Source organism: Musca autumnalis, unplaced genomic scaffold, assembly GCF_047663935.1.
Source record: "Musca autumnalis isolate F117 unplaced genomic scaffold, ASM4766393v1 scaffold_1, whole genome shotgun sequence".
Classification (NCBI taxonomy): domain Eukaryota; kingdom Metazoa; phylum Arthropoda; class Insecta; order Diptera; family Muscidae; genus Musca; species Musca autumnalis.
Genome location: NW_027411644.1, coordinates 154,835,519 through 154,862,129, shown reverse-complemented (window position 1 = coordinate 154,862,129; position 26,611 = coordinate 154,835,519). Strand labels below are relative to the sequence as shown.

At 34.9% G+C, this 26,611-nt stretch overlaps 2 protein-coding genes across 3 annotated transcripts in view; both read right to left on the bottom strand.

Annotated features, from left to right (window-relative positions):
- The window catches only part of RYa-R (RYamide receptor), a 688,795-nt gene that overhangs the window by 68,305 nt on the left and 593,879 nt on the right, over positions 1-26,611 (bottom strand). The gene's annotated exons all lie outside the window — the stretch shown is intronic.
- LOC141388603 (uncharacterized) lies at positions 20,495-22,722 on the bottom strand. The gene is made up of 2 exons (XM_073958609.1): positions 21,795-22,722; positions 20,495-21,726 (listed from the first exon to the last, which is right to left on the bottom strand). Exons 1-2 carry the CDS (start codon positions 22,084-22,086, stop codon positions 21,137-21,139), a joined length of 882 nt encoding a protein of 293 aa, XP_073814710.1. The 5' UTR covers positions 22,087-22,722; the 3' UTR covers positions 20,495-21,136.

Here is a 26,611-nt window from a genome sequence, read left to right as displayed (position 1 = left end):
AGCAACATAATTTTTTACTGTTGCACATGAAGGAGCACTTTCACCTAACACATTCACCATATCATTATGAATTTCTTGTCCCGATAAACCTTTTTTATGTAAATATTTAATGACGGCACGCATTTATAATTTTTCCATTGTAAAAAAATTGCAAAAAAATGAAGGAGTTGCCAGATCGAAACAAAATTTAACATGTGTTCATAACAGAGATGGAAGTTTCCAAAACACTTAACTTTTTTCTGTTTATACCGCGCTTTTTGTGCTAGGCTAAGAAGTTTCCGAACTGCCCTCGTATTTTGACCTAATTTTTAGTTTCAATATGTTTATTATCGAATAGAAATTAAATATCTGTCACAAAACAAAATATTGATTTTTGGCCAGCAAAATCGTTTCTTCTGTTATTATCGTTTACGGCAGAAATTCTTGAGCAATATTAGTACAACAATTCTAACGAAAGAATTTTGATAAGACATGATATTTTAGAATTTTCAAATCATCATGCAATTGTCATCAATTTATATTTCCATATATGTATGTATGTATTTGATTTTAACAGTCAAACCTCTCTATAAGAAATGTCTCTTCTCTACACTTTTCATAAAATTGTAAGGAACTTTCTCTATAGAGTAGTAGCGTGTTGTTCCTAAAAAGACGTTAGACTGTATTCTATTATATTTTCCCTTTGCGAATCTTTGCTTTTTTATTTTTTTTAATCAAATTAAGGTTTACTTTAACACCTCTCCTAATGATTACTGTATAGGATGCATTTAAATTTCAACACTGATTCTCAATTTTTTGTTTAGTCCTTTGTATTTCAATTTTAAGAATTAAAATGTTTACACTGCAATGTGTGCTTTGTTGGTGCAGTTTGTTGGTAAAATGAAAGGAAGTTTTCTAAATTGGCCCTGCAATGAAGTGTAGTTGTCTGAATCAAAGTATGCATTGTTTAACCTCATTCAATATGCCCAAAACAGGATTTTACCAACAACACTACTACACTTTACTAGAAGAGATTTCAAAATTTCATATTAAAATTCTTTGTCTCCGACAGTAGTGGATGACAGTAATAAAGTGGGAAGAGAATGTAAACGAACATTGTTTTACACTGCAAGAAATACAAAATTGTATATACATTTGTTTTTTTTTTTTTTTTTTTTGAAGAAACTTGCATTGAAAATTAAATTATTAGCTAAAGCTATTGAAACTTTAACACTCCAATCATTTTTCGCAATTTTAACATTTGTGTTCAGAAATTTTGAAGTGACAGGACATCAGGTCAGACAGAGTTATGTGTCCTTTTCCGATCTTGTTTTATGTTTAATCTTCTACCATGGATACTAAAAATGTGTTTTCCTTTCAAATTGTCATTGGTTAAACGTCTCAGTGCAATCGTGTTTACATTTTTACATTTATCTAGAATTGGTTTTTACCTCTTCGTAGAATCTATATGAGAGGATCCTCGACATTAATGGAAAATATTTTTTCTTTAATTATTGTCTATTTATTGCATTTCATTGATACATTCATATTTAAAGTGTAACCAAATGTAATGTCAATGCTAACCCTCACATGCATACTTATTTTGCAGGGAGTAGGCTTGCCGAATTGCTGACAATGCTTGGCCGACTGCCAAAACAACACATAATGACAGTCTAACCGTCTAATAGTCTCTACGGCATACGAGCCGGAAGACATTGAATTGTAATAGGCAGTCCCGGGGGTGTATCACAAGAAACTAGTTAGGAAAATTACCTTAAATAACATTAACAACAAAAGTTTACTCTGTTAGTTTCGCTTTTGTGTTTTGGGATGTGGGGATTTTACATAAACCGATTGACACAAAGAAGTCCTTATACCCAAAAAAAAACATACAATCTTCATACACATGTTCAGTGACATGGAAGAGAAAAAGACTTTGGTATGTTGTTAGTTTTTTTTCTGTTTTTGCCGAAAAGATCAACGACAAGGACTTACGGCACTTGAACAGATAATACTTGTGTGGGCAAAAAGTTGCATTCATGCTTACAAGGATATGTGCAAAAATATGGTTCATTTGTGTGAATGTGTGTTTGTGTTACGTAGATAGAATGCAATAAAAAGATGCTTACACTATTCAATTTTTTTTTGCATTGTGTGGGCTTACTCTACACTCAGTTATGAAATTTTAGATTACATCTCTTAAATTTGTTTACCCAAAAGATCAAGGAATACAAAACAGACTTCAATTATTGTAAGTTCAGTAAAAACTATAGTTTAAAAACATTTTTGCGGATATCTTATGTAATAAATTAAAACGGAATTTTGTACTACCTTGCTGCACACCTGGCAGCCTACTTTATGTTGATATCATGTTATGTTGATAGGGCCGGAATATTTAAAATTCATATAATAAACTCTTTAAAAACATAAACCTGGAAGGATCCGTTGAATGCGGGCAATGCTTAAAACTTGACTCGTACCAAAATCTTATTGAAGGAATTGGATTGCAAATCCACTCAGAACGCTACATTTTCCCCAATATTGCGAAACAGTTTAAAACCCTATTCATAAATAACAAATAAAAAAGTAAGACACTAAGACAGTTTCGGGCGGAGCCGAAAATTGGTTTCCCTTTTAGTGATGAAAGCAGTTAGCTCCATCGTTACAAAAAGGCATATTCCTCGGAGGAGCAAAGTAGTTGAATGTTATTGAGCTACTATATCGAATTCTGCCACAAATTCCAATTTCCAAACAATATTGGGCAGGCATTGTGTGTTTGGTGGATGAAATTCATGTATTTCCTCGGTGGAAATAATTTTACAAAATTTGACAGTTATGCCTGGTGCTTGAAAAACATGGAATCGGGAGAAAATATGGGAGCTATATGCAAATCTGAAGCAATTATCATCAAAAGCAATGAGCTTCATCCTTTGGACAAAAGAGTACCAATCTCAATTTTTTCCCAAATATTTGGAAGCAATATCCCATTACAAAGTTGTGTAAACAGGATAATTTCTGCATTACAAGTAAGCTGAAAAATAATGGGGCATTTTTTAAAAAAATACAAGGCGAAACTTCTTACTTTACTCATTACTAAGTAATGAGTACGGTCGCACAGATCGTGTGTATCCGATTACAAAACCGAGAGTTGTGTGTTCAACGCTTACCGTCGGCAAACATATGTATATTATATCATCCACTATACTATGGAGGGTATAATTAAATTTGCCATTCCGTTTGTAACACATCGAAATATTCGTCGGAGACCCTATAAAGTACATACAAGTGGTGTTCGGTAACTTTCTGGCGTAAAAATGAAAACGCGAATATTTACCATCAACAATATATACCGTTTCCCATATAAATTATAGCTTTTTTTACACAAATGGTCTTTTTTATATATGAGTTATACAAATAAGTTTTATGAAAATCCAAGGAGTATTTTTTTAATTTAGAAACATTTTTTTTTTTGAAAAAAAATGAAAAAATTTTTTAAAATTTCTTTTTTCAAATGTTTGTATTTTAAATAGGTACAACATATGGAAAACTCAAAAACACTCATAATTTGATGCAAAATACAAAAAAAAGCTCAAATTTTTAAAATTGACCTTGAATTCCTCTGCAACTACTAGACCGAATTCGTTATCCGAAAGTTACACTGTGCAACACGAAAATTATTAACCATATTCTGACACCGCAGCGTGATAGAAGACCAAAAAAGAGAAAACACGTGTCTCGCCGTTTTTCCCTATCTCATCAACGTTCGCTGTTATAGGCCTCCAAAGGTTTGAGGCTTTGTTGTAAAAAGGGTCATATAGTCAGGACTATATCTTCCAAACCATTAGGAAATTTAAATTTATCTCAGAGGCAAAGTTGTAGCTATTGTCTTAAAGAACAAAAATTGTTAACACATATAATCCATCAAACTTCATCTGCAAGGTCAAAATCGCCAAGGTCAAATTTCTTTTAAAATTTGTTCTCGGGTTTTGGTCTACAGCTATCAAACCGATTGAATTTGAAGCAAACAAGCAACTACAAAAATGTATCTCAGATCTCAATAAACATCTTTCTAGAACATACGAACTACGTATAGACGATTCTTAAAGGTCAAAATAGCAAAGCAAATGGGATTTTTATCCTGTTTTCTCTGGTTCTGGTCCACAGATACTAAACTGTTTAATATTCAAGAAAACAACCAACTACAATAATGTAGCAAAGACATCAATAAACAACTTTCTGGAACATGCGAAATGTCTTTGAACGGTTCTTTATGGTGAAAATAGCAAAAATCTTTTGAACATATTAAATTTTTATACTTTTTTCACCGACTCTGGTCCAAAGATACCCAACCGCCCACAAATTAAGGATACAGTCAACTACAAAAATGTACCTTAGATTTCAGTAAACAAGTTTCTAGTTTCAAATTTGATCGGTTTGATAGCTGTAGACCAAAACCCGAGAATAAATTTTAAAAGAAATTTGACTTTGGCGATTTTGACCTTGTAGATGAAGTTTAATGGATTTTATGTGTTAACAATTTTTGTTCTTTAAGACAATGGCTACAACTTTGCCTCTGAGATAAATTTAAATTTCCTTACGGTTTGGAAGATATAGTCCTGTCAGAATATGGTTAATAAAACATGACTCAAAAAATTATACGAGGGCAGTTCGGAAACTTCTTAGCCTAGCACAAAAAGCGCGGTATAAACAGAAAAAAGTTAAGTGTTTTGGAAACTTCCATCTCTGTTATGAACACATGTTAAATTTTGTTTCGATCTGGCAACTCCGTCATATAGAAACATGTGTTCAAAAAAGACGCATCCGCAATTTTTTACTATGGAAAAATTAGAAATGCGTGCTGTCATAAATATTTACATAAAAAAGGTTTATCGGGACAAGAAATTCATAATGATATGGTGAATGTGTTAGGTGAAAGTGCTTCTTCATATGCAACAGTAAAAAATTGGGTTGCTTAATTTAAACGTGGTCGTACAAGCATTGAAGATGAACCGCGTAGTGGACGTCCAAAAACAGCAACAACAACAGAAATTGTAGCCAAAGTGCATGATATGGTATTAAATGATCGACGAATAAAAGTGCGTGAAATTGCTAATATCATGGGCATCTCAAATGATCGAGTCCATTTAATTTTGCATGAAGAACTACAGATGAAAAAGCTTTCTGCAAGATGGGTGCCGCATTTGTTAACAGTCGATCAAAAACGCATAAGAATGAACATTTCTCAAGCTTGTTTGGATCGTTTTAAGCGAAATAAAATGGATTTTAAGCGTCGTTTCATAACTGTTGATGAGACATGGATCCACCACTACCACTACCACTCCAGAGACAAAAGAACAATCCAAACAATGGACTGAAGCTGGAGGAAGTGCCCCAAAGAAGGCAAATCAATTCAATCGGCTGGTAAGGTTATGGCAACGGTTTTTTGGGACTTCAAAGGTATTTTATTGATTGACTATCTGCAAAAGGGTAAAACAATAAATTCAGAGTACTATTGCAACCTATTGGATCAATGAAATGTACAAATTCGAGAAAAACGTCCTGGCTTACAACACAAAAAAATAATTTTTCATCAAGACAACGCACCAGCGCACAAGAGTGTTTTAACAATGGCTAAAATCAACGAATTAAAGTACGAGTTGCTTGACCACCCACCTTATTCTCCTGATTTAGCTCCCAGTGACATTTACTTGTTCCCAAATCTAAAAAAATTCCTTGCTGGAAAGCGTTTTACCTCAAATGAAGATGCAATTACAGTTGTAAACCACTATTTTGAAGACCTTGAGGAAAACTATTTTAATCAAGGGATAGAATTGCTAGAAAAGCGTTGGACCAAGTGTATTGAAGTTTCAGGAGATTATATTGAAAAATAAAAATATTTTTGAAAAACTAACTATTCTCTTTCATTGATAGGCTAAGAAGTTTCCGAACCGCCCTCGTACACTGTGTTATCTGTCGAGCAAAAAAAAAAAGAAAACAATAATAAAAATGATTAAAATCTCTATCCGTTCAAAAGATACAGATTTTTGACCAGGTAAAAACGATTCTGAACCACTTTGCGTCGTAGGTTGCTTAAGCCGTATAGTCGCCACAAGGTCAGTTTTGCCGAAGAAACAGGCGACCATTTGCTGCGAAGTGCTTCTTCCGTGAAAAACTTTCTTTCGGTTGGCTCGCATTCGAAGACCCATACGATCTTATAAACGGGTTTTGATGGTATTTATTCACAATTTCTTGCACCAATCGACAAGAGCCTTTTTGACCCGATGGATCTAACGAGAAAACCCCATTTTTGCGGTCAGGTGTTCATGCAATATCAAATTTTAGATGGTGGAAGAAATGCCCAAGGTTGCCTCTATTTCATGGTATATAACATGACGATCTTGCATTTTCCGTTCATGCACGGCTTTATTTTTTCACAACGGCCGTTTTTGGACGACCCTCACGGCCTTCGTTTTTTAGCGTGTGTTGACCACCATTGAGTTCATTAACACAGTTTATAATAGTGCTGTAGGATGGTCCGTGATTATACACGCCGCTATTGTCCACATTGAACACAACACAGGGTCGTATGTCAAACTGTTCTGAGTACGTTTATGCTAAAAAATATAAATTTTTCCAATGGAAATGTCAAATGGTGCATAGCAACACGCAGTGTTGCCTAGGCCAGAAAATTATCGAGCAGCCCTCGTACATACATATGTATGTTCTTGATCAGCAAAAAATTCTAAGTCGACATAACCATGTGTGTCTGTCCGATTTATAATTTGGTACAGTAGTTTCTATTACTCCTAGGATGTTTTGTATTTATAATGGGCTATATCGTTCCACGTTTTGATAGAGACTCCATAGAATGGTACCTCCCGATTTTCGGTATATTAAAGGTTTTAGACTATCACATCGACATGGCTTAAATTTCATATCTAGTCTTCGTTGGGAGCACTAAACTTTCCCCCAAAAATTTATTGTTGTAGGTCCATGTTTTGATATAGCCCCCATAGAACGGTACTTTCCGATTTGCGATATTTTCAAGGTTCTAGCCTCATTATCATACCGATCTGGCTGGTTAGGAAATTTGTTCCCTCTAAAATTCTCGCTATAAGTCCGCGTTTTGATATAGCCTCCATAGAACGGTACTTCCCTATTTGTATACCCTACACCACTTTGTGGGGAGTGTAACGTATCGAAATAATGGTCGTAGACCCATACTTATATATACCAAAATGAATGTCTCAAGGAGCTGAGTCGATCTGGCTATGTGTCCGTCGGATAATATTGAGGGATCGGAATGGCAAAACACCAAAGCGAATATCTTCAGACTTCAAATTTCATGCAACTTTTCGGTCTTTGGTCATAGTTTTAAAATGACCTTCATTTTTAAATGAATATAAATTTGGTCTGAATTGTCTGTCCAGTTCTACGAGTTTTCTATAGCACATAACTTTAAGGTAGTCGATGTACATTTATGAAAATACATTGATTTTGATAGTACGATTGCAATTATTTTGGTTCAGTAATCTTAAGCCATTTAGTTTTAAACACTAGGGTGGCGAATTACTTTAGTATCTCACTACCGATTAGTCGAAGACTTATGTAGGTTGGCAATGTATGGGCAATGTAGTGTATCAGATAGTCGACCCCATCCCGACTAAAATCTGTGCTTACTTGTTAGATTATATTTTTGGGGAATAAATTTAAGTGTTGGTCTATTTTTTAAGATTTCTTTCTAAAGTATGCTTTTGTCCTTTTCTCTCCTTTTTATGATATAACAATACAGCACTTCTACAGCCCCGTTCATATAATTACTAAATATTTTTGACTTTTTGTCCAGAAAATAAAACATCAATTTGACTAAATATGCAAATATGTATAACGTCGATTCAATTTTGCGTCCTTTCTATTTCTTTTGTGCACACAAAAACTTTAAAATAACAAAAAAGTGTTATGGAAACGACATTGTTCGAGAGTATAAAAGCAAAAAAGGTCATCATAACCTTTTTGCCACTTGTAGAATTGATATCAAAAAGGATGGCTGCACAACCAACAAACACTATGACTATGTGGCATATTATATATTCTAAGCCTTATAAGAAGCCATATTTACTTTGCATATTTTTTATTGACAATGCCAATGGTTTCTCCAAAGGGATGATAACAAAAATATAATGGCCTAGACATACGTTAAAGGAATTCTATTTATTTTTATTGTTCATATTTTTACAAGAAACAAATTTAATAAAAGCAAAGGGGTTAAACAATAACAAAACACTTAACTTCATAAAAAAACACAAGAAGAAAACATTCCCTTGATGGATGCAAAGATAATCACGTAGGACGATGTAAAATCTCTTAGGGTTTCCACAATGTTGAACCTAAATGTGGATATAAATATTATGGAATTGGACTTTAAATGCTGAATTTGTGATATTTTATGCCTATTTCAGCTCAACATATTTTTGGTAAACACATTTGTGTCCTTTATTTGCGTCAGTATTATAGAAAACATTTCAAATGTTTGTTATGTTGCAATGGGTCGCTGACTGACTGGTAAAGTACAATGAAAGTACAATGATTTTGGATTTCAAGGACACATACTTTTATTATTTCGTTTTGTTAATAGTAAGAATAATATTCATAATACATTGGATATATTATTAACATAATATACTGTATATCTTGGTTCACAATCAATGACACACACTAACATTCACAAATATTCATTTTTATCTATCACAATGATGTGGGAATTCATATGTATGTATTTTTCACATGGAGAGCGCCTATTTGGTTACATATTTTCCTATGCAATTGGTAAAAATTGTTAGAATAGAATAATTTAACAACAAAAGAAGGAAAAAAAAACAAGTAAGAACGGCGTTAAGTTCGTCCGGGCCGAATTTGTTATACCCTCCCCCACGAGTTGTATTGAAGTAAAATGGAACAATTAGTTTCCTTTAGTTTAAAATAATGTGCCTAACCTTTAAAATACCGAAATTCAGGAGGTATCGTTCTATAAAGCTATATCAAAACGTCGATCTATACCGACAAATTTGTGGCGGAAAGTTTTTAGACTCAAAGAAGACTAAATACCAAATTTCCGATATTTCGGAAAGATAATGTGGCTAAACCATAAAAAATACCTAAAATCAACAAGTACGCTTTTATGGGGGATATAGGAAGACGTAAACAAATACTGATAATTTTTTGTGGAATATCACTGTGTGTAATTTTTTGAGTCATATTTTATTAACCATATTCTGACACCGTCAACCACAAAAATGTAGCTAAGATTTCAATAAACAACTTTTTAGAACAAATGAAGATTCTAGGAACGATTCTTCAAACTCAAAATTCGATTATTTTAAATCATTCCTTCCTGTTCAGGCCCGTAAATAACAAACTTTTCAAATTTCCTTGTGTTTTTAACAGACTGTTATTTCCAAAACTGAACAGGGGGAATGTTAAAAAAAATTTAATTGTTCGTGAATTTCAGCCCTAAGAATCATTCCTAGAATCTTCATATGTTCTAAAAAGTTGTTTATTGAAATCTTAGCTACATTTTTGTGGTTGACGGTATCCTTAATTTTTGGGCGGTTGCGTATCTTTGGACCAGAGTCGGAGAAAAAAGTATAAAAATTGGATATTTTCAAAATATTTTTGCTATCTTTACCATTAAGAACCGTTCATAGACATTTCGCATATTCCAGAAAGTTGTTTATTGATGCCTTTGCTAAGCTATTGTGGTAGATTGTGTTCTTGAATTTTGAGCGGTTTAATATCTATGGAGCAGAATCCTAGAAAATAGGATACAAATCGCAATTGTTTTGCTATTTTGACCATTAAGATCCGTTTCTACAGAGTTCGTATATTCTAGAAAGATGTTTATTGAGATCTGAGGCTCATTTTTATAGTTGATTGTTTGCTTCAAAGTTGATCAGTTTGATCGCTGTATAACAAAACTTGAGACAAATTTTAAAAGAAATTTGACCATGGCGATTTTGACCTTGCAGATGAAGTTTGATGGGTTATATGTGTTCACAATTTTTGTTCTTTAAGACAAGAGCTACAACTATGCCTCTGAGATAAATTCAAATTTTCTAACGGTTTGGAAGATATATTACTGAATAAATGACCCTTTCTACATCAAAGCCTCAAACTTTTGGAGGCCTATAACCGCGAAAGTTGATGAGATAGGGAAAAACTGCGAGACACGTGTCTTCTCATTTTCGGTGATCTATCACACTGCGGTGTCAGTATATGGTTAATAATTTTCGTGTTGCACAGTGTATTTTATAATCCCATGGAAGACTAAGTAACAAATTTCAGTTTGTGGGATATTGACGTCACAATCTTCAGAATTATGAAAATCAGGTGGTACCGTTCTATGGGGGTTATATAGAAACATGGATCTATACCGTCGAATTTTAGTCGGAAAGGTTTTAAGCTCCAACGCACAGTGTCACGACCGTGGCCAAAAATGGTAAAAACTAAATACTTCGTTGAACAAATTTATTGATGGGGAGTGATAGTAACATATTAATTAAGAAGAATCTGAATCTGGACCTATGCAGACAAATTTCAAAGTGAAGGTATAATGCCTCCTACGAAGACTAAATACCAAATTTCAGCAATTCCGGTATAATAATGAGGCTAAAATCTTCAAAATACCGATAATCGGGAGGTACCGTTGTATGGGGGCTATATCAAAACGTGGACCTAAGCCCACAATTCTCTGTTGGTATGTTTGATACCTCTGCCGAAGACTAACCACAAAATTTGAATACTTTCGGTTGGTCATTGTGTCTAAAACATTCAAAATACCGAAAATCGGGAGGTGCGGTTCTATGGGGGCTATATCAAAACGTGGACCGACCAACCCAATTTTTTGTCCTGAAGATTGTAAGTCAATAATAGGTACGTGTACCAAAATTGATGCACCTACGACAACTCCTTCTATTTTTGGCCACAGTTAATATGAACTTGCGACATTGTGCAACGTAGACTAAATACCAAATTTCAGCCATTTCGGTGGGTTGTTGTGGCCACAACCTTGAAAATACCGAAAATCGGGTGGTACCGTTCTATGGGGACTATATGAAGACGTGAACCTATATATGGCTCACTTTCAATGCCAAACTTCCTAGGAGTAATAGAAACTTCTGTACCATAGTTCAACGGTCTATATTAAAAAAATAAAAAAACAGACAGACTGACGGACATGGTTATATCGACTGATCAAAAATACATATACATTATAGGGTCTCCGACGAATATTTCAATGTGTTATAGACGGAATGAAAAATGTAATTTTACCCTCCATATTATGGTGGAGGGTATAAAAATGGAAAACTGGAATGTATTAACGACTATTACGATATCTCCGTTACAGTGACAGGATTTGCTTTGAAACCCTCTGCAAGAAATGGAGAATAAAACGTTGACTTGACACATTTCGACCCATTAAAGGAAGCCAATAGGCTTCGTTCTCTCTGGGAAACCATCAACCCCAACATTTTGTGACGATCCGTTCCGAATTGCAACAGACAGCGTGAATGCAGGCCTTAGTTGTACAGACGGAAGAACGGGCGGATGGACGCACATAGCCAGATCGACGCAGGTCGTCCAGACATTTATTTTAGTATATAAAGTTTTTACCACCAATTTACAAGAAATAAATAAATGAACACATATGTTCCCACAACATCCCCAAAGGGACAAGGGATATTACTCTCACATCAATGAGTACATGCCGATTCATATTGGCTCAGTAGTATGAGATTAACTGTATACCACCGAGTCCGAAGGGCGTGTCTTACGACCAAGCCGATGGATAGAGGTGGTATCCATCGGCTTGGGCGGCACACCACCATTGTTTCGCCGTTTATTTTTTTTTTTAAATCGAAAACTAAACTAATGTAAAGAGCTTAGTCCTTTATGTTTAAGCCCATAGTGCTAAATTTCTTAATGCTAAGTATATTACTAAAGTCAATGAAAACGTGTCGCAAACAAATTGCACGAAAATTAATATGAATTATAGTTTTGGAAAATCATTACATCACCCGAAACGCCTGTGAAAGGCACAAGCTAAGAAATATGTACATTTTGTTGAAATCCCTAATGAGAAGTTAATTGTTAGTTAGGGGTTCTGTAAAAAGTTGTTCCTATAAACTTGTCGTGCTCACTTAACTTAATACAAATGGTGGACTTTGTGTTGTCCTGTTAACAAAATGAGAAACTAATTGGAAACTTTAATTATAAACGATAAAAGAAATTCCCTTCAAGTATGCTACTATAACAAAACCTAAAGCTATAAAGGAAAGAACAGTCAAACTACGCTAAGCACAATGGGTGTAAAAACTACGAATTATTTACTATCTACAATAGTTGTAGAAAATCTAGATATTTGTAATAAATATAAAAAGTTGTATTCTGTGATGTTATCGCGGCTTCAGAATGTCTGTAAAGTTCCATATTTTACTACAATTTGACCTCATGAATGTCAAAGCGGAAATTGTATGTTTTTCTAATCTGATAAAAGTTTACACAAACATAGGGAATTTATGAACATAGAATTCGATATTAAATTGTAAGACAGAAACAACTATTTCTCATCATTGCATGGGATTGAGTATGTATGTATATGGATATGTAATGTGTACAAAATATTAAATTGAGTTAATTTAAGACCACTTTAAAAATGTGAAAACATATCGCAACTTTAGTCTCCCATTGTGTTCCTTAGAAGCAGGTAAATCGACATCGTAATGGTACGTACTACTTTGTAGCAAAACAAAAAGTGACACGAATTACCTTTGACAAAGAAAAGGAAACAAAAATTAAATTGCGAAAAAACAGCTCACAAATGGTGCACCATTAACACCATTTGAAGAAAACTAAAGTTGTGAGTGGGAAAATATACTTTGGAAATAAACAGAAAAAACAGGAGATGATGGTCATTTTACTACAACTTAACAAGAAAATAAACTCAACAAAAAAACTGAAAAAGAAGAAACACGCCAGCGATGACAGCACCAGCCATGGCCAAATGAACTTAAACTTCGTGCAGATATTGCATCACTTTCCAGTGTGGTGTAAACAATGAAAGAAACAACAAAACTTTGTACAACTCTTTTGTTCCTCTGGCAGACCTTTTTTCACTATTCGCTGTAAACATGGGAAGCACGTGTGAACTGTTTTTGCTGGTCACGAGGAAATATAAACAACTTACAAAAGTTACAGCATGAGATGTTAAAATCGCATCAGTAAAGGTCGATTTTCAGAATTTCGTTGGGAGGGTTGATATTAACCTTTTGTTGTCATTGATTCAATCGATGGGAAAACTACATATAAGAGTTTTACTGTAGGCACAGAAATATCACATACAAACGCGGTCCTACTCGGGACATTCACAACTATATGTATAAAATCATATTCTTTATGTTTTGACACTAACTTTGATGTGGTTGAAACTGACAAACAACACCCCCAAAGAATAAAGCAAGGGGAAATAAAAGATCGAAGGTTTGTATTCACATAATAATACTTAATACTTCCTAAGATTAAGCTTACATTCACAATATACCATTAAAACGATATTGGCACCTCGTTAGACACGACATGACTTTTGTTCACATCAATCAAAACTTGCACACACGTAATCATCAAACACATGGAGGCGTCAAGAGACAATAATATGCAATAGGTCAAGTTGATGGAAAATCTTATAAATGCCACAGCAGACACAGAGAGTTTTGGGAAATGTACAAAAATACATTGTTGCACCAATAAGGAAATGTTTATAGTTTGGCGGGTTGTTTATACCTACAATACGCTAGAACGCTTTAGATCACATGTCATATGAATATTGGATTTTTCGCTTAAGTAAAATGTGAAATAGGTTGAAAAATGCACATGAGCGCTAAATCTAAATCTGAACAATTTTCAATACATTTGGCGAATATATTTCTAATAGGTATAATATTGCTTAGGGTCATCTATTCCTGCGAACTAAATAAACAGCAGCAGGCAATTCAGCGGAATTGGGAGCAGAATATTAGAGTAAATGTCCAGGTGCCTATTACACTGTGCAACATTTTTAAGGTGATCTTGTGCAAACAATTCGAACTGAGGATTTTTTGAAAGTACAGACCCAAACGACAAGAAATCCTAGTTGGGTTTTGTTGTGTCAGATCCAGCTCGGATTTTATGGCCTCATCTAAACATGGTTAAATATTGAGTTTTTAAAGAAATTCGAAATTTCCTCGAAACTTAGTTTTTTGAGATGTGTCACCCTTTGAGTAAATGAGCGAAATCTAGACCTGTGGAATACTTCTAACGAAGACTATATGCGAAATTTTACCCATTTCTGTAGGATAGTGCGAAAAGTACCGAAAATCAGGCGGTAACGCTCTATAGCGGCAATATTAAAACAATTAACCTGTACATACAAATTTCTGGGGAAAAGTTTTATATCCCCAGGGAAGACTAAATACTGATTTTCAGCGATCTTGGTGTTATAATGAGGATAAAACTATTTAAATTCGGAAAATCGGGATGAGCTGTGGACATCTACGGGCAAATTTCTGGCCGAAAATTTTGTAGCCCTAGAGAAGACTAAATACCAAATTTTAATGATTTCGGTTTTAAATGAAGCTAAATCCTTCAAAATACAAAAAAAAATCGCGAGATACCGTTTCTGAGGGTATGTTTTGTAGCCCCGAGCAAGACTAAATACCAAATTCAAAATACCGAAATTCGGAAAGTACCGTTCTATGGCTATATCAAAAGTATCTGGAGTATGTTTTGTAGCCCCAAGCAAGAAGACTAAACACCAAATTCTAACCATTTCAGTGTGAAAAAAATGAAAAAATGAATTCTAGCGTTATACCCCTTCGATTGTACATGTGTATGTATTGAGAAATTGATTTCTAGACAAGACACTAGGGTGACTTGATAAAGAAAAAGACTTCAATAAAATACTTCATATTTACAAATTTGTAAAAATGTTTGTATAAATAGAAGTTATCAAAATTAGCCTTTGTCTTCTAGCCATTAATTAACATTCAAAATACCCCTGACGAGCTTTGGCAAACACCAAGCGAAACGGTCCGTAGGGTAATTAGTTGAATGTGTGTTGTGGTATAACGCTAGAATTAATTTTTCAATACAAAACTCCTTAGGCCATGTTAGCTCGATTAATCCATAAATAATAAACTTTCATAAACTTATTGTTGGAAAATATTGTTGCAAATATATTTTTTGGTTTGATTCTAAAAATTAGGAAAAAAATATTTGGAAGTTCTCCAACTATTTCGCTAAAATCCCATACAATAATTAATGTGTACTGCTAAAACTTTATCAAGAAATATGGTTTACCATCGTGAAAGCTTATTTGCTTACTGTGATAACTTATAAGGATAGGAAATTAAGAGTAATATTGAAATTACAATCATTCAAAAAATGTGGAAATTAAAAAGCCTATTATTCGCGAATTAGTTAAAATCAGTTGATGCGCATCCGTTTTTGGATAGAGCGAATCAATCTCTTCAATATTTATGCATATTTCGATGTTTCACTCAAAAATACTTCAATATACACATATTTCAAGTAGATTCTTCAAGAACCGCGGATGTGCCTCCACTTTCTATTTTGCGTAAAAGACCCATATTACTCCCGTATCTCTGTAATTTATGACACGCGTTTTCGCAAATATTGTAATCGCGTATAAAGGATTCTATTTACGTAAAATTTTTTTAAAGAAAATCGCGGTTTAGCACGCGGATTTGTCAAAATAAATTTTTTGCTGATTTTCCGGATGTGCTCAGTGGATACGTCGTGTAAAAAAAAACTAAATTCAGGCGGGGTACAAAAGAAATTGAATGACATTTGTAAATTTTAAACGCAAAAAATTGTTTTTTTTTTAAATCACGCATGCTGTAAGGAGCACACTCATGAGATATGCATTAAACGACGTAATCACGAGTTCTATAATCTATTATGAGTTCTGAATATTATCTTGTTGCGCGTCCGAATTATTAAAAAAATTCAAAAAACCCCGAAATTCCGGCTTCAAAATGTCAGCATAAATTTTAGGTGGATGCAGTAAATATATCGAAAAATGATACACTAATATCGTATTGCCTATCAAGTATTATTTGAGACTTTCTTTGGGCACATGCCTATAAAATGTAAGGTTAAGCCAGAAATCGGAAGGCAGCATAAAAAAACTTGTTGGCTTCAACCCATTTTACCTATTTTTCCATATTAATGCCAACAAAGCTTCCACGTACATAAATTAATTTTAATGGTCGACCTTATGGGATTCCTTCTAAAACACTTCATTCTATAGAATTTCAATCATACTTTATAGAATATGTTAACAGTTCGCGAATTCTGAATGGGTGAAACTCGGATTCATCGATTGTAAAACATTTTTTTGCCATAAGTACTTTATAAAGTCTCTGACGAATATTTTGTTGTGCTACAAACGGAATGACAAAGTTAATTATACCGCCAATGTTATGGTTGGAGGTATATCCCCCACATAATGGTTCCCCCATTTTATAATTTCTGAAAGTTTCTGGCCAAATTTTTGAACCAAAGTATACTGATGATGTACGTTTTGGGATGTTAGTGATCCCTGCAAAAAAATTTCAATATAGGTCCATCTTTTTATATAACCACCATATAAGGACACCGCCTGCTTTGAGGTTATAAATTTATAAATTTTTGTAACTCTGTAAAATAAAAAAACATCTCCTACTAATTGCATAGTTCTGTCTTTAGAAAATATACATTTTTGACACAATACCCATTTTGGACACACTGTGCAATGGTAGACTGACTTTGGAAAATTACTATCTCACTAACTGATAGCTTCCTGTAACATTTCAGTGATTGTTTTTTTAATAAAATTACCATTTACTCCAAATTACGAAAGTCTGATTAGAATAAAAGTTGAATTTTTAAATTTCTTGGTCCACGTGCATTCACTTTAAGTGAATTAAATTAATCGCCAAATCGATAAGGGTATTTACATTAACAATTCTGAAGCCTTAATAAAAAATTATTTGCAAAATATATTTTTTATTTTCTTGCCTTTCATAATTTCAAAGTGGATTTTGTCATTATATATGCAAATTTAGTAGTTGGTTTTCAATAGCAGCTTAGGGCAATAAGAGCTAAAGTATACAATTCCGGACCACAATGATCATCGTTCAGGTTCGATGACTGGTTTTTATGCCACTGATCTAAGACATCTTCTTTGGTATGTAGGTTGGGTGCAATGGATTTTATTGCCAATTTTGCAGTTTCAGTTTCGTTTACACCTTTAAGGCATTTTTTTATTTATTTATTCCTTTATCACTTTCACTTTTTGTTTTTTGCATGTTGTTGGATGCTCTACCACCACCACCAGAGATGTCGATTTGGATTATTCTTATTTCTGGTCTTTTGTTTTGCTTCGTAATAATGCATTTTCTCAATTTTAAAATTCCAAGCACATTGGAAATCTTTGACAATAATAGTTTTAAATATTATAACGGCATCCCCGGTGGTTGGTTAGTCTTTTTTTTTTTTGCAGACTATCCTCCTTGTGTTGACACTATGGCTAGGAGCTTTATTCGCTTTGGATGACTCCCATTGTAAATGGATAAAGTTATTTTTGGATTTGGCTAAAAATTCCCAAGATAAGTTTTTCTTTTTTATTTTTTATTTTATTTCTTCTTTCCAAGTTGTTGCCATTGCTATTACGTTTGTCGTAGCGTTGCGGCTGCTGTTAGCGCTTTGCTCATCCATCGTTGTTGTTGTACTGCACATTGCAACAATATCTTGGCTAAGTACACAACAGCCAGCATCATCTGTCGTTTCAGCTGAATTAGGTTTTTTTTCAGCAACAATTTTTCCTAAAGTTTTGTTATTTAACTTCCTTGAGTGGAGATATTGGGTGCGATGCATCGCATAGATGCCGGATACCTAGGCATGTTGATGCAATTGTGGTTGCATCTTTAAAGAGAGTTGCAGGGGGCATCAGTAGAATTGTATCTCGAGGGATTTTCCACAGTTTGCTGTCTTTGAGCAAACACAGTGCGAGGATGTGGTACCATTTTGCAAAATGCAAAAAAAAATCTTATTAAGATTCTCATAACTTTGAAATAAATTGCCAGAGTTAAATTGCAGTTAAAAAAATTATATTCCTGTTTATCTTTTTATAGAATATTGTAAAATGATATGAACGAGAAATAATAATGCAATGTGAATAAATATTTGTGTGGGGAGTAACAGACATTTAAAGAACAAAAACCACAATAAAAATATAAATATACAAGTACAAAGAGGTGATCAAAAAGTAAGGTCGGACGGTCAATTCTGTTTCTACAAAAATGTGACGAGGAAAAACTTTCTTAAGAAAACAAATTCCATATGAAAAAAACAAGTACGCATAGGTTATTGTCGATACAGGATTGATTGATGATATGTCCCATCCAAAAAATAGAATAATGGGATGGCATAGCGAATATTTCAACACACATTTGATCACATACTCTATACTCATTGTGTGAGTCTTCTATTGGAATACGCCTAATATGTATAAGAGGAGACATTTACATAAGAATAAAACGTTTGCTATTTGCCCACTCCAGAGGGGGGGAATATTATCTGAGGATCAACAAAATCGATTGGCCCCATCTTCGCCAAACATTTCGTGATGATGCGATATAAATTGCTATCTGTATCGTGAGTACAAAGTTTAGATAGATCGACACGGAGCCCAAGATAACTATCGAATAGGTCAACTGATTCGGTTAATTTTTTTTAATATTTAATATTTCTTCAGGTTAAAATATATACTTTATCTGACCACTCCTTCGGGTACCTCCTACAGAAAAATTCAAAACTTTTCACACAACTGCATTTTAAGGACATGTCTCGTTTCGCTTCGAAATTGGTCCATTTTTCTTGAGATTGAAATAGTGAAATCAAATTTCCCAGCGGGATTAACAAATAACCATGGGCGTAGCCAGGAATAGCCAGGGAGGGGCAGCTGCCCCCCCCCCCTTCCCCCTAGATCCTACAAAACAGTTCATTTGTATGTAAAAAATTATAAATATTACGAAAAAACAAGCAATTGCACCCCAAACTACTTAGCACTTTATCTCTTTCTGTCGATGAGGAACCACCACAATTTACAATAAATGATGTTGCGAAGTCATACAAAGCATTGGGCCCTGATCTCCATGGTAATGTTAAAACAGCTGGATGAGCGATAGTGGATTATCTCACCAAAGTTCTCAACCTGGCGCTAGACCTTACATTGTGCCCGAAGTTGGGAAAATGGGAAGGGTGGATCCGTTACTGAAGCCTGGAAAGGATGCCATCACAGATGAATCGTATTGACCGATTTCGCTTTCGTCTCCTGTAGCAAAGACTCTTGACGCATTGCTTTTCCCAGCGTCGGAAATATATATCCAGTTTCCGATCATTAGCAAGGGTTCCGTAAACGGAAGCGCTGTACGACATCTTCGCACATATTAGTCGAGGACGCCAAAAACCATCAAAAGCTTGACTTGGCTTGTCTTGTCCGGTCAGTGGTAAGCTATGCGGCGCCAGCGTTTTAAGCAAATGTTACCGCTATGCAGCGGAAGAATATTCAAACCTCAAATACCACCCTGAGGACTGCAACAGTGTGCATCCTCATGACACCAGTGGACCGTCTTAATGTGGAGACGAAGGATTTACCAGTGCATCAGCACAGAAGGATGTTGTCGATGCAGTACATGCTTGTTATCGCCTTGCGCATCTCTGTGACGATTTAATGGACAGGCTTCCAGCACCTAGGCACGCCAGGAATTATCTTTATGATCTAGAGAGAGAGAGAGGTCCAAAGGCATAAACGAGAACATCTAGACCAACGAGCATATCATGCAATAGCATTGACCAGCAAACCCCACGCAACCAGTCCAGGTTGCAGAACTTTTAAGTCTGGATTCGGGAACCAGAACCTGATAACTGGAATAAAACTCAAATGATCATATTTGCTACAACAACAAAAGATCGACTCGAATCAAACACCTTTGATACTGTCTAGCGCTCCATGCTATTTGACGAGCGGCAGTTGTCACTACAAACCAGAATAATTTTGGCTCAACTACTCTCGCGATGGCCCAGACGTCTAAATTCCAAGAACTGATGACACAGTGCAAAACATCTACCCAGCAAGCAGCACGGGGCCGCACGACACACTGCACCTTTTCAACTGTCCACCTACTCAACTAACTCCAGTAGCTTTGTGGTTAAAACGCACCGAAGCAGCCACATTCCTAAAACTGAGAGAGAGACCCAGATTAAGAACAGAAGTTCACAATTTTCGCCAAGTGCAGCTGTTGGAGGATAGTTTTGAAATGTTGCTATTGTTTCTGAGTGACTAATCTAGTAAACGAACAAAGCTACATTGGCCCATTTGAATGAATTCTCAAAACCCAACCATAAATTCTAAACAAACTTTTTTTTTTAATTTTGTCACCGTCGTTTTTTATTATGCATTTTAAAAATACTTAACAAATTATAATAATTAAACAATAAACAATTAATTAACATTATATATCCACTTGGAGATTTAAGTTTAAAGATCAGTAGTTAGGCTCCAATGTGGACATTCCTATGCTAATAATTAGGGTTGCACATTTTTGGCAACTAGAGAGGGAGAGATAGGCAATATACAATGGAGTTCAAGATAGTTGCATAGAACTTATGTACAAAACAGTTTGAGGAAGATAGACAGGAACAGAGTGAGCAAGAGAGTTAGATTCTTTAGGGAAATATGGCTTATATACAAAAGTTAGTAAGAGAAGTATAACCACAGATCGTTCCTTTAAAATATTTCATCGAAAGTTAGTGTTGTAATTACCTTAAAGATGATTTTCATCTCTAAAGAAAATACACCATTCTCAAAATCGCTTCAAGAGAATGATTCTGTCACAGTCATTGTCATTTGTGTCATATTTTTTGTTGTGTTTGCCAGTAGAAAAAATCCATTGAAGACTAGTGGACGAAAGCAATAGTAAAATCAATTTTCGTTACGTCGAAGGTCAGTGGTCATATGTTTGGTAAAATAAAATCCCATTTGGCTTGAGCCTTGTTCAGCTTAATAAGGACCAGATTTGCCAGGAGGTCCGTAGTTGGTAGAGGGGGCACCACCGCCGCTACCGCCGCCAATACCGCCACCAATTCCACTACCACCGCCGAGACCACCACCAAGACCACCTCCAATGCCGCCACTACCTCCACCAATTCCACCAGCACCTCCGCCAATACCGCCGCCAATTCCACCAACACCACCTCCAATGCCTCCACCGCCACCTTCCTTTTGTGTCTTGTATTTGATGAAGTAAACCTCTGGTTTGGATGGCTGAGTTGGAGCAGGGGTAGGAATGACAATATCCTGTTGATCTTCTGGTTTCTTGACCAACACATAAACCAATGTCTTTTCTTCGTTTTGTGGTTGTACAGGAATAACGGGAGCTTGATAAGATGGAGCAGATGGTGCCTTAATGAAAATGATCTTGTAGTGTTTCTGGGACTGGCCAATAGGAATATTTGGACGTGGGCGGGATTCTTCGGGTTCTTCGGGAGCAACATGGACATAGACGTGCTTTTGTACCAATGTTGTACCAGCACCACCACCGCCGCCGAAGCCGCCAATAGAGCCGCCACCTCCGAAACCACCACCGGATCCTAAGATAAGACATCAGATTAAACCAAATATTTTGTAATTACAATTTTGTCAATTTGGTTATTCTTACCACCACCGAATCCACCACCGGAACCACCTCCGAATCCGCCACCACCGAATCCACCACCACCAGAACCACCGCCAAATCCACCGCTTCCACCACCTCCGAAGCCACCACCTCCAGAGCTACCACCACCGAAACCGCCGCTTCCACCAAATCCACCGCTTCCACCAAAACCACCGCTGCCACCGAAACCGCCGCCACCTCCACCACCACTACCACCGGGTCTGTTATAAGCATATCCAGCTTCGGGTCTAGCGGCAGCCAAGGCCAAACACGACATTAAAATAAAGGCTTTCATTTCGACTGTTTTTTCTTCGTTTTTAGAATATTCCGATTTTTTCGATATTTATTCTGGCACAGACTTAACTTTCTGGTAATCCTTGTTAATCTGTGGTTTCTGCACTTCTCTCACTCTTCAACGAACTTTGATATAAGCAAAGAGTCTTAAATAGTGGGGGGTTGGAAAATTGAAAGTTTCGCGTCTTTACGTTGCGATGTTGGATGTGTATTAAACTAAATCAAATGGTTTACTGACAATCTCAACTAGGCGTCTCATCCATTTATACCCAAAAATTGTCGAAGTTCAACCTTACCGCCAAGCTTTCGTGAACATCAATTCAAATTCGCATGTAATACAGCATACGACATACATAGCAATGCAGAAGAGCAGCTGTGCTGTTGGTGGGTTCATTGTTTTACTGCCGCCTGGCTTGCTGACTGCCTGCCTGACTGACTTAATGGCAAACTTGCTAACTTGGATGCTAATTTTGTTGGTGGCTGCTGTCCAGTAACTTCTTCTACCTGTTTGTCTGCCGCTGATGATGACTCGCTCGCTGATGATGGCGATTGCATGAACAAAGGTTCGCGTAACACAAAAGATGAGGTGTTTGGCAGATAGCCAGTCAGAGGACAAACACCAGCACTAGCTACCCAGCTATGTAATAGGATTAGGATTTGATATTGCAACTAATTATCAATGGATACTGGTTATTTGCGTAACACAAAACAATTTCCTAGCCAATCAAAAGAATACAAAATTGAAAGTAATGTTTTGCAGTCTCTTTACAAGAATAAACCATTAAAAATTATTGTTTATGGAAATGTGCAGGCCAGGCCACTTAAACGGTACGTTCCCAATAAAAATTTGCATTAAAACAAAACATAAACCACACCACCACGCAGTGGGTTGGTAACAATGCGGATTTTGTCTTCCTATTTTGTATATGAACCGAATTTAAAAAATCACTGACTTGAAAGTAATGTATGTATGTACTCGTATGTAGGTAAATAAGACAACTGTTACTAAGATTAATCATTAAACATGATATTCAAGGACTATGTTATCTTGGTTCATCTGTCAGGTCAAATTAAACTAAAATTAAAATTTGTAATGGTAATTTTACAATATGTCAATTTTCACATCAGAGGTATTTGTATTGCAGCCTCAGGAAGTGATGTATAATTTGAGGCATATGCATGTGTGTCAAGTACTTAAATTGGAAGTTCATGTTATTCAAGGACTACGTTATCTTGGTTATTCTGTCAGGTCAGATTAATGTAAAATAAAATTTTATGTATAACTAATAATGGGTTGTAATGGTAATTTTACAATATGTCAATCTACACATCAAAGGAATGTGTATTGCAGCCTCAGGAAGTGATGTATACATTTGAGTCATATGCATGTGTGTCAAATACTAAAATTGGAAGTTCATAAAGTGTTGGTTTCTTAAAGATGCTGATATAATTTGTTACCGGTTAAACGATGGTCTTATGCATAGTCATCTTTTTCAAAATATTGAAATCAAATTATCCTCCAAACCAGTATAGCCATATGTATCACTGCGAAGTATGATTTACCTAGAATGAAAGAAAATAATTCCTTTTAGTTTTAGTTATATGAATATTTAGATTTAAATGCAATATTTTTAATAATTAATTTATCGTACATGATAACCATAAAATTCGACTAATTATTGCATTATGCGAAATCACAAAATAAAATAAATTACTGCTAAAAAAGTTACGATTTACGGAATCTTTTAATAAGCTCATGTAATCCATAAATTCTGACTGACATGTTCTGTGTGTATTTTTGTCAGGAAACAAACAAACAAACCAAACAAATGTTAAAAATCTAATTTTTATTTTATTTTTTTTAGTTAAAGTAACAAATGTTTCGCACTGGTGTAAAGGAAAAAATTATTGACAAATATAAAACAATTAGAAATAAAAAATAATTAAAAACTTAAGTTACAGTATTTCATTTATAAATACCCTTAAAACTAGAAAATAATTTGTGGCTTAGCCTCAGTAAGTATATTCTTCCTCATGATGAAACCTACCAAATTAAACGCTTGCCCTTAAATTTTGCCAAAATGCAGCGTTTTATTTGAGAGATTCCATCATAAGGAAGAATACACTTATAGAGGCGAAGCGACAAATTATTTTCTAGATTTAAGTGCATTTATAAATAAAACACTGATACTTAATTTTTTTTATTTATTTGTTATTTTTAATTTTTTAGTAAATTTGAGAAGTCCATAACCACTGAGAAGTCCATAACCAAATTACAGTCAATTTAGGCCGAAAATGTAGTTAAAAACTTTTAATTGCCTGAAATCGAGTGGTACCGCTATATGGGGGCTATACGAAAAAATGGACCCATATTGGCTTTGGTTTCATATTCGTGTATTGTCATCCAAATCTGAAAAGTGTGCAAAGCTTCAGTTCGATTGGTCAACTGCAACTATGTTAAAAATGAGTTACTAGATTTGAATTAAACAGACACCAAAGCAAGTTAAATAAAACACTGTAAGAATGGTAACTATTCCAACTCCTCTACAAAAATGACTGACAATTTTTGTAATTAATCGTAAATTAATACAAAAAAAAAAAAAAAAAAAAATCCAAGATTTTTTTTAAATATTAAATATTATTTTAAATATTAAATCGCGAAAATTGCACCCAAGCCCAATCTAAAAATATATTGAGATGTTTTGCTGAGGAGCAGCAAAAACAGTATGGAAAGGATCAAAGTTGGGCGGGGCCGACTATATGATACCCTATACCACCACAGATTTCAGTAAAATTTGGCGAAAATTTTTCTAGACCATAATGAGTCACATTTTCCAGATTTCCTCAAATGTCTCTTCAATATATGATGATGTCGAGCCAACATGACCAAAATTTTGAAAGTTCATGTTAGCAAAAATTTCTTATTTAGCAATGATATAAACCTTATTTTATACTTATATTACTGATGAAATAATTTTCATTACTATTTTTTAATTAAAATGACGTAAGACTTCTTGGCAAATTTCCCCTTGTTTTCAGAACTTTTTTTGGCAACATAGAGTTAATAAATATATGTTCAAACAATAGATATATTAATAGTCGCATATACTTTCGGGTGTATCAATTATCAAATAACTTACAACTACAGTAAATGTTATGTAATTCAGTGATATCACTTCGGTAAGACCAAAAGAAAGAGTATACAATCGGAAAACCTTAGAAATATCTTAACCTTTCCTTTGTTTCATACTTCACAAAAGTTCAAAATCATGGCTTCAATTTTCCACTCCAATTTTATTGAGTAATTTATGGAAGGAAAATGGGATTAGTAGAGAATTGATTTATGCAGAGGGAACGTTCGGATATCATAGCGTTATCCACTAGTATTTTTTATATTTGCAGGTAGATTAAGGAGTTTTATAAATAAAGGAAAAATGCCGAGACACGTGTCTTCTTTTTTGTCTTTTATCACGCTGCGGTGTCAGAATATGGTCAGTTTTTCAATTTCAGAAATTCAGGTGTCCAATCGTTGTTATTGTTACTGTCGTTGAAGTTATTCCCTAAAAATATTTTGGTGTCCAATCGTAAATCTAATCACAAAGAATTTCTGAAGGCCGATAGTGGTTTTCTTGATAGAGAACTAATGCTGAGCAATAGTGAGTCACATTTATGATGAACTTCTAGCACCCAATCATGGGTTTGTAATGACAAATCCTGGTGTCCGATCGGGCATCTGTCAATAGACTATTTTGGCGTCCAATCGTAGGACTTCTCTTATAGAAATTCTTGTTTCCTATCCTGGATTTTCTCATAAATTGACCAGGAACCAAGAAAACTCCCGTCTTATCACCCTTGAATACTTTTAAAATGAAATTCTGGCACCCAGAATTTTAGCAAAAATCCATGAACACAATTGTTCCCAATCTACATTTTTTATACTCTCAGCCTATAGTCATAATGTGCCTCATCGAAATAAGTGTGTTTGGAAGAAATCTGTTTCAGAAAATTTGGAGTCGAGTTAGCCACCGTCTGGTTGGCTGCCTGGAGAACACGATAATTCTCGAACAGATACAGCCCGAAAGCTGTAAGGATACGCACCACAACTTTCAAACTGGATACTGCGTTGGTCCAAACATTCTTTATAGCAATATTTCTGCGAGCCTTATATAAAGTTCGTAGATGGTGATTTTTGGTCTAATCCTTCTGGTATTTCCCCCTCAAAAGAATTTTAGCTACAGTGGTAAGTGCGATTTTTCTTGAATGGAGCAACAGATTTGTTCCAAACTTTGGTTTTAGTAATACTTTGTCCAAACTAAGTTTTAGCTCGAAAATGTGTACATCCCAATAAACCTTCAAAATAGTTGTTTAATGCAGTTTAAGGTCGGTATTCTTTGTGTTTAGAGCGATATTATGTTTTTCGTGGGCAAGTCTATATTTTTCTTGAAAAAAACTGAAAACTATACTATGACGCACAGAAATGAATGTCTCCCAAAATAAGATATACTTCCAAAAATGAACTATGTCGG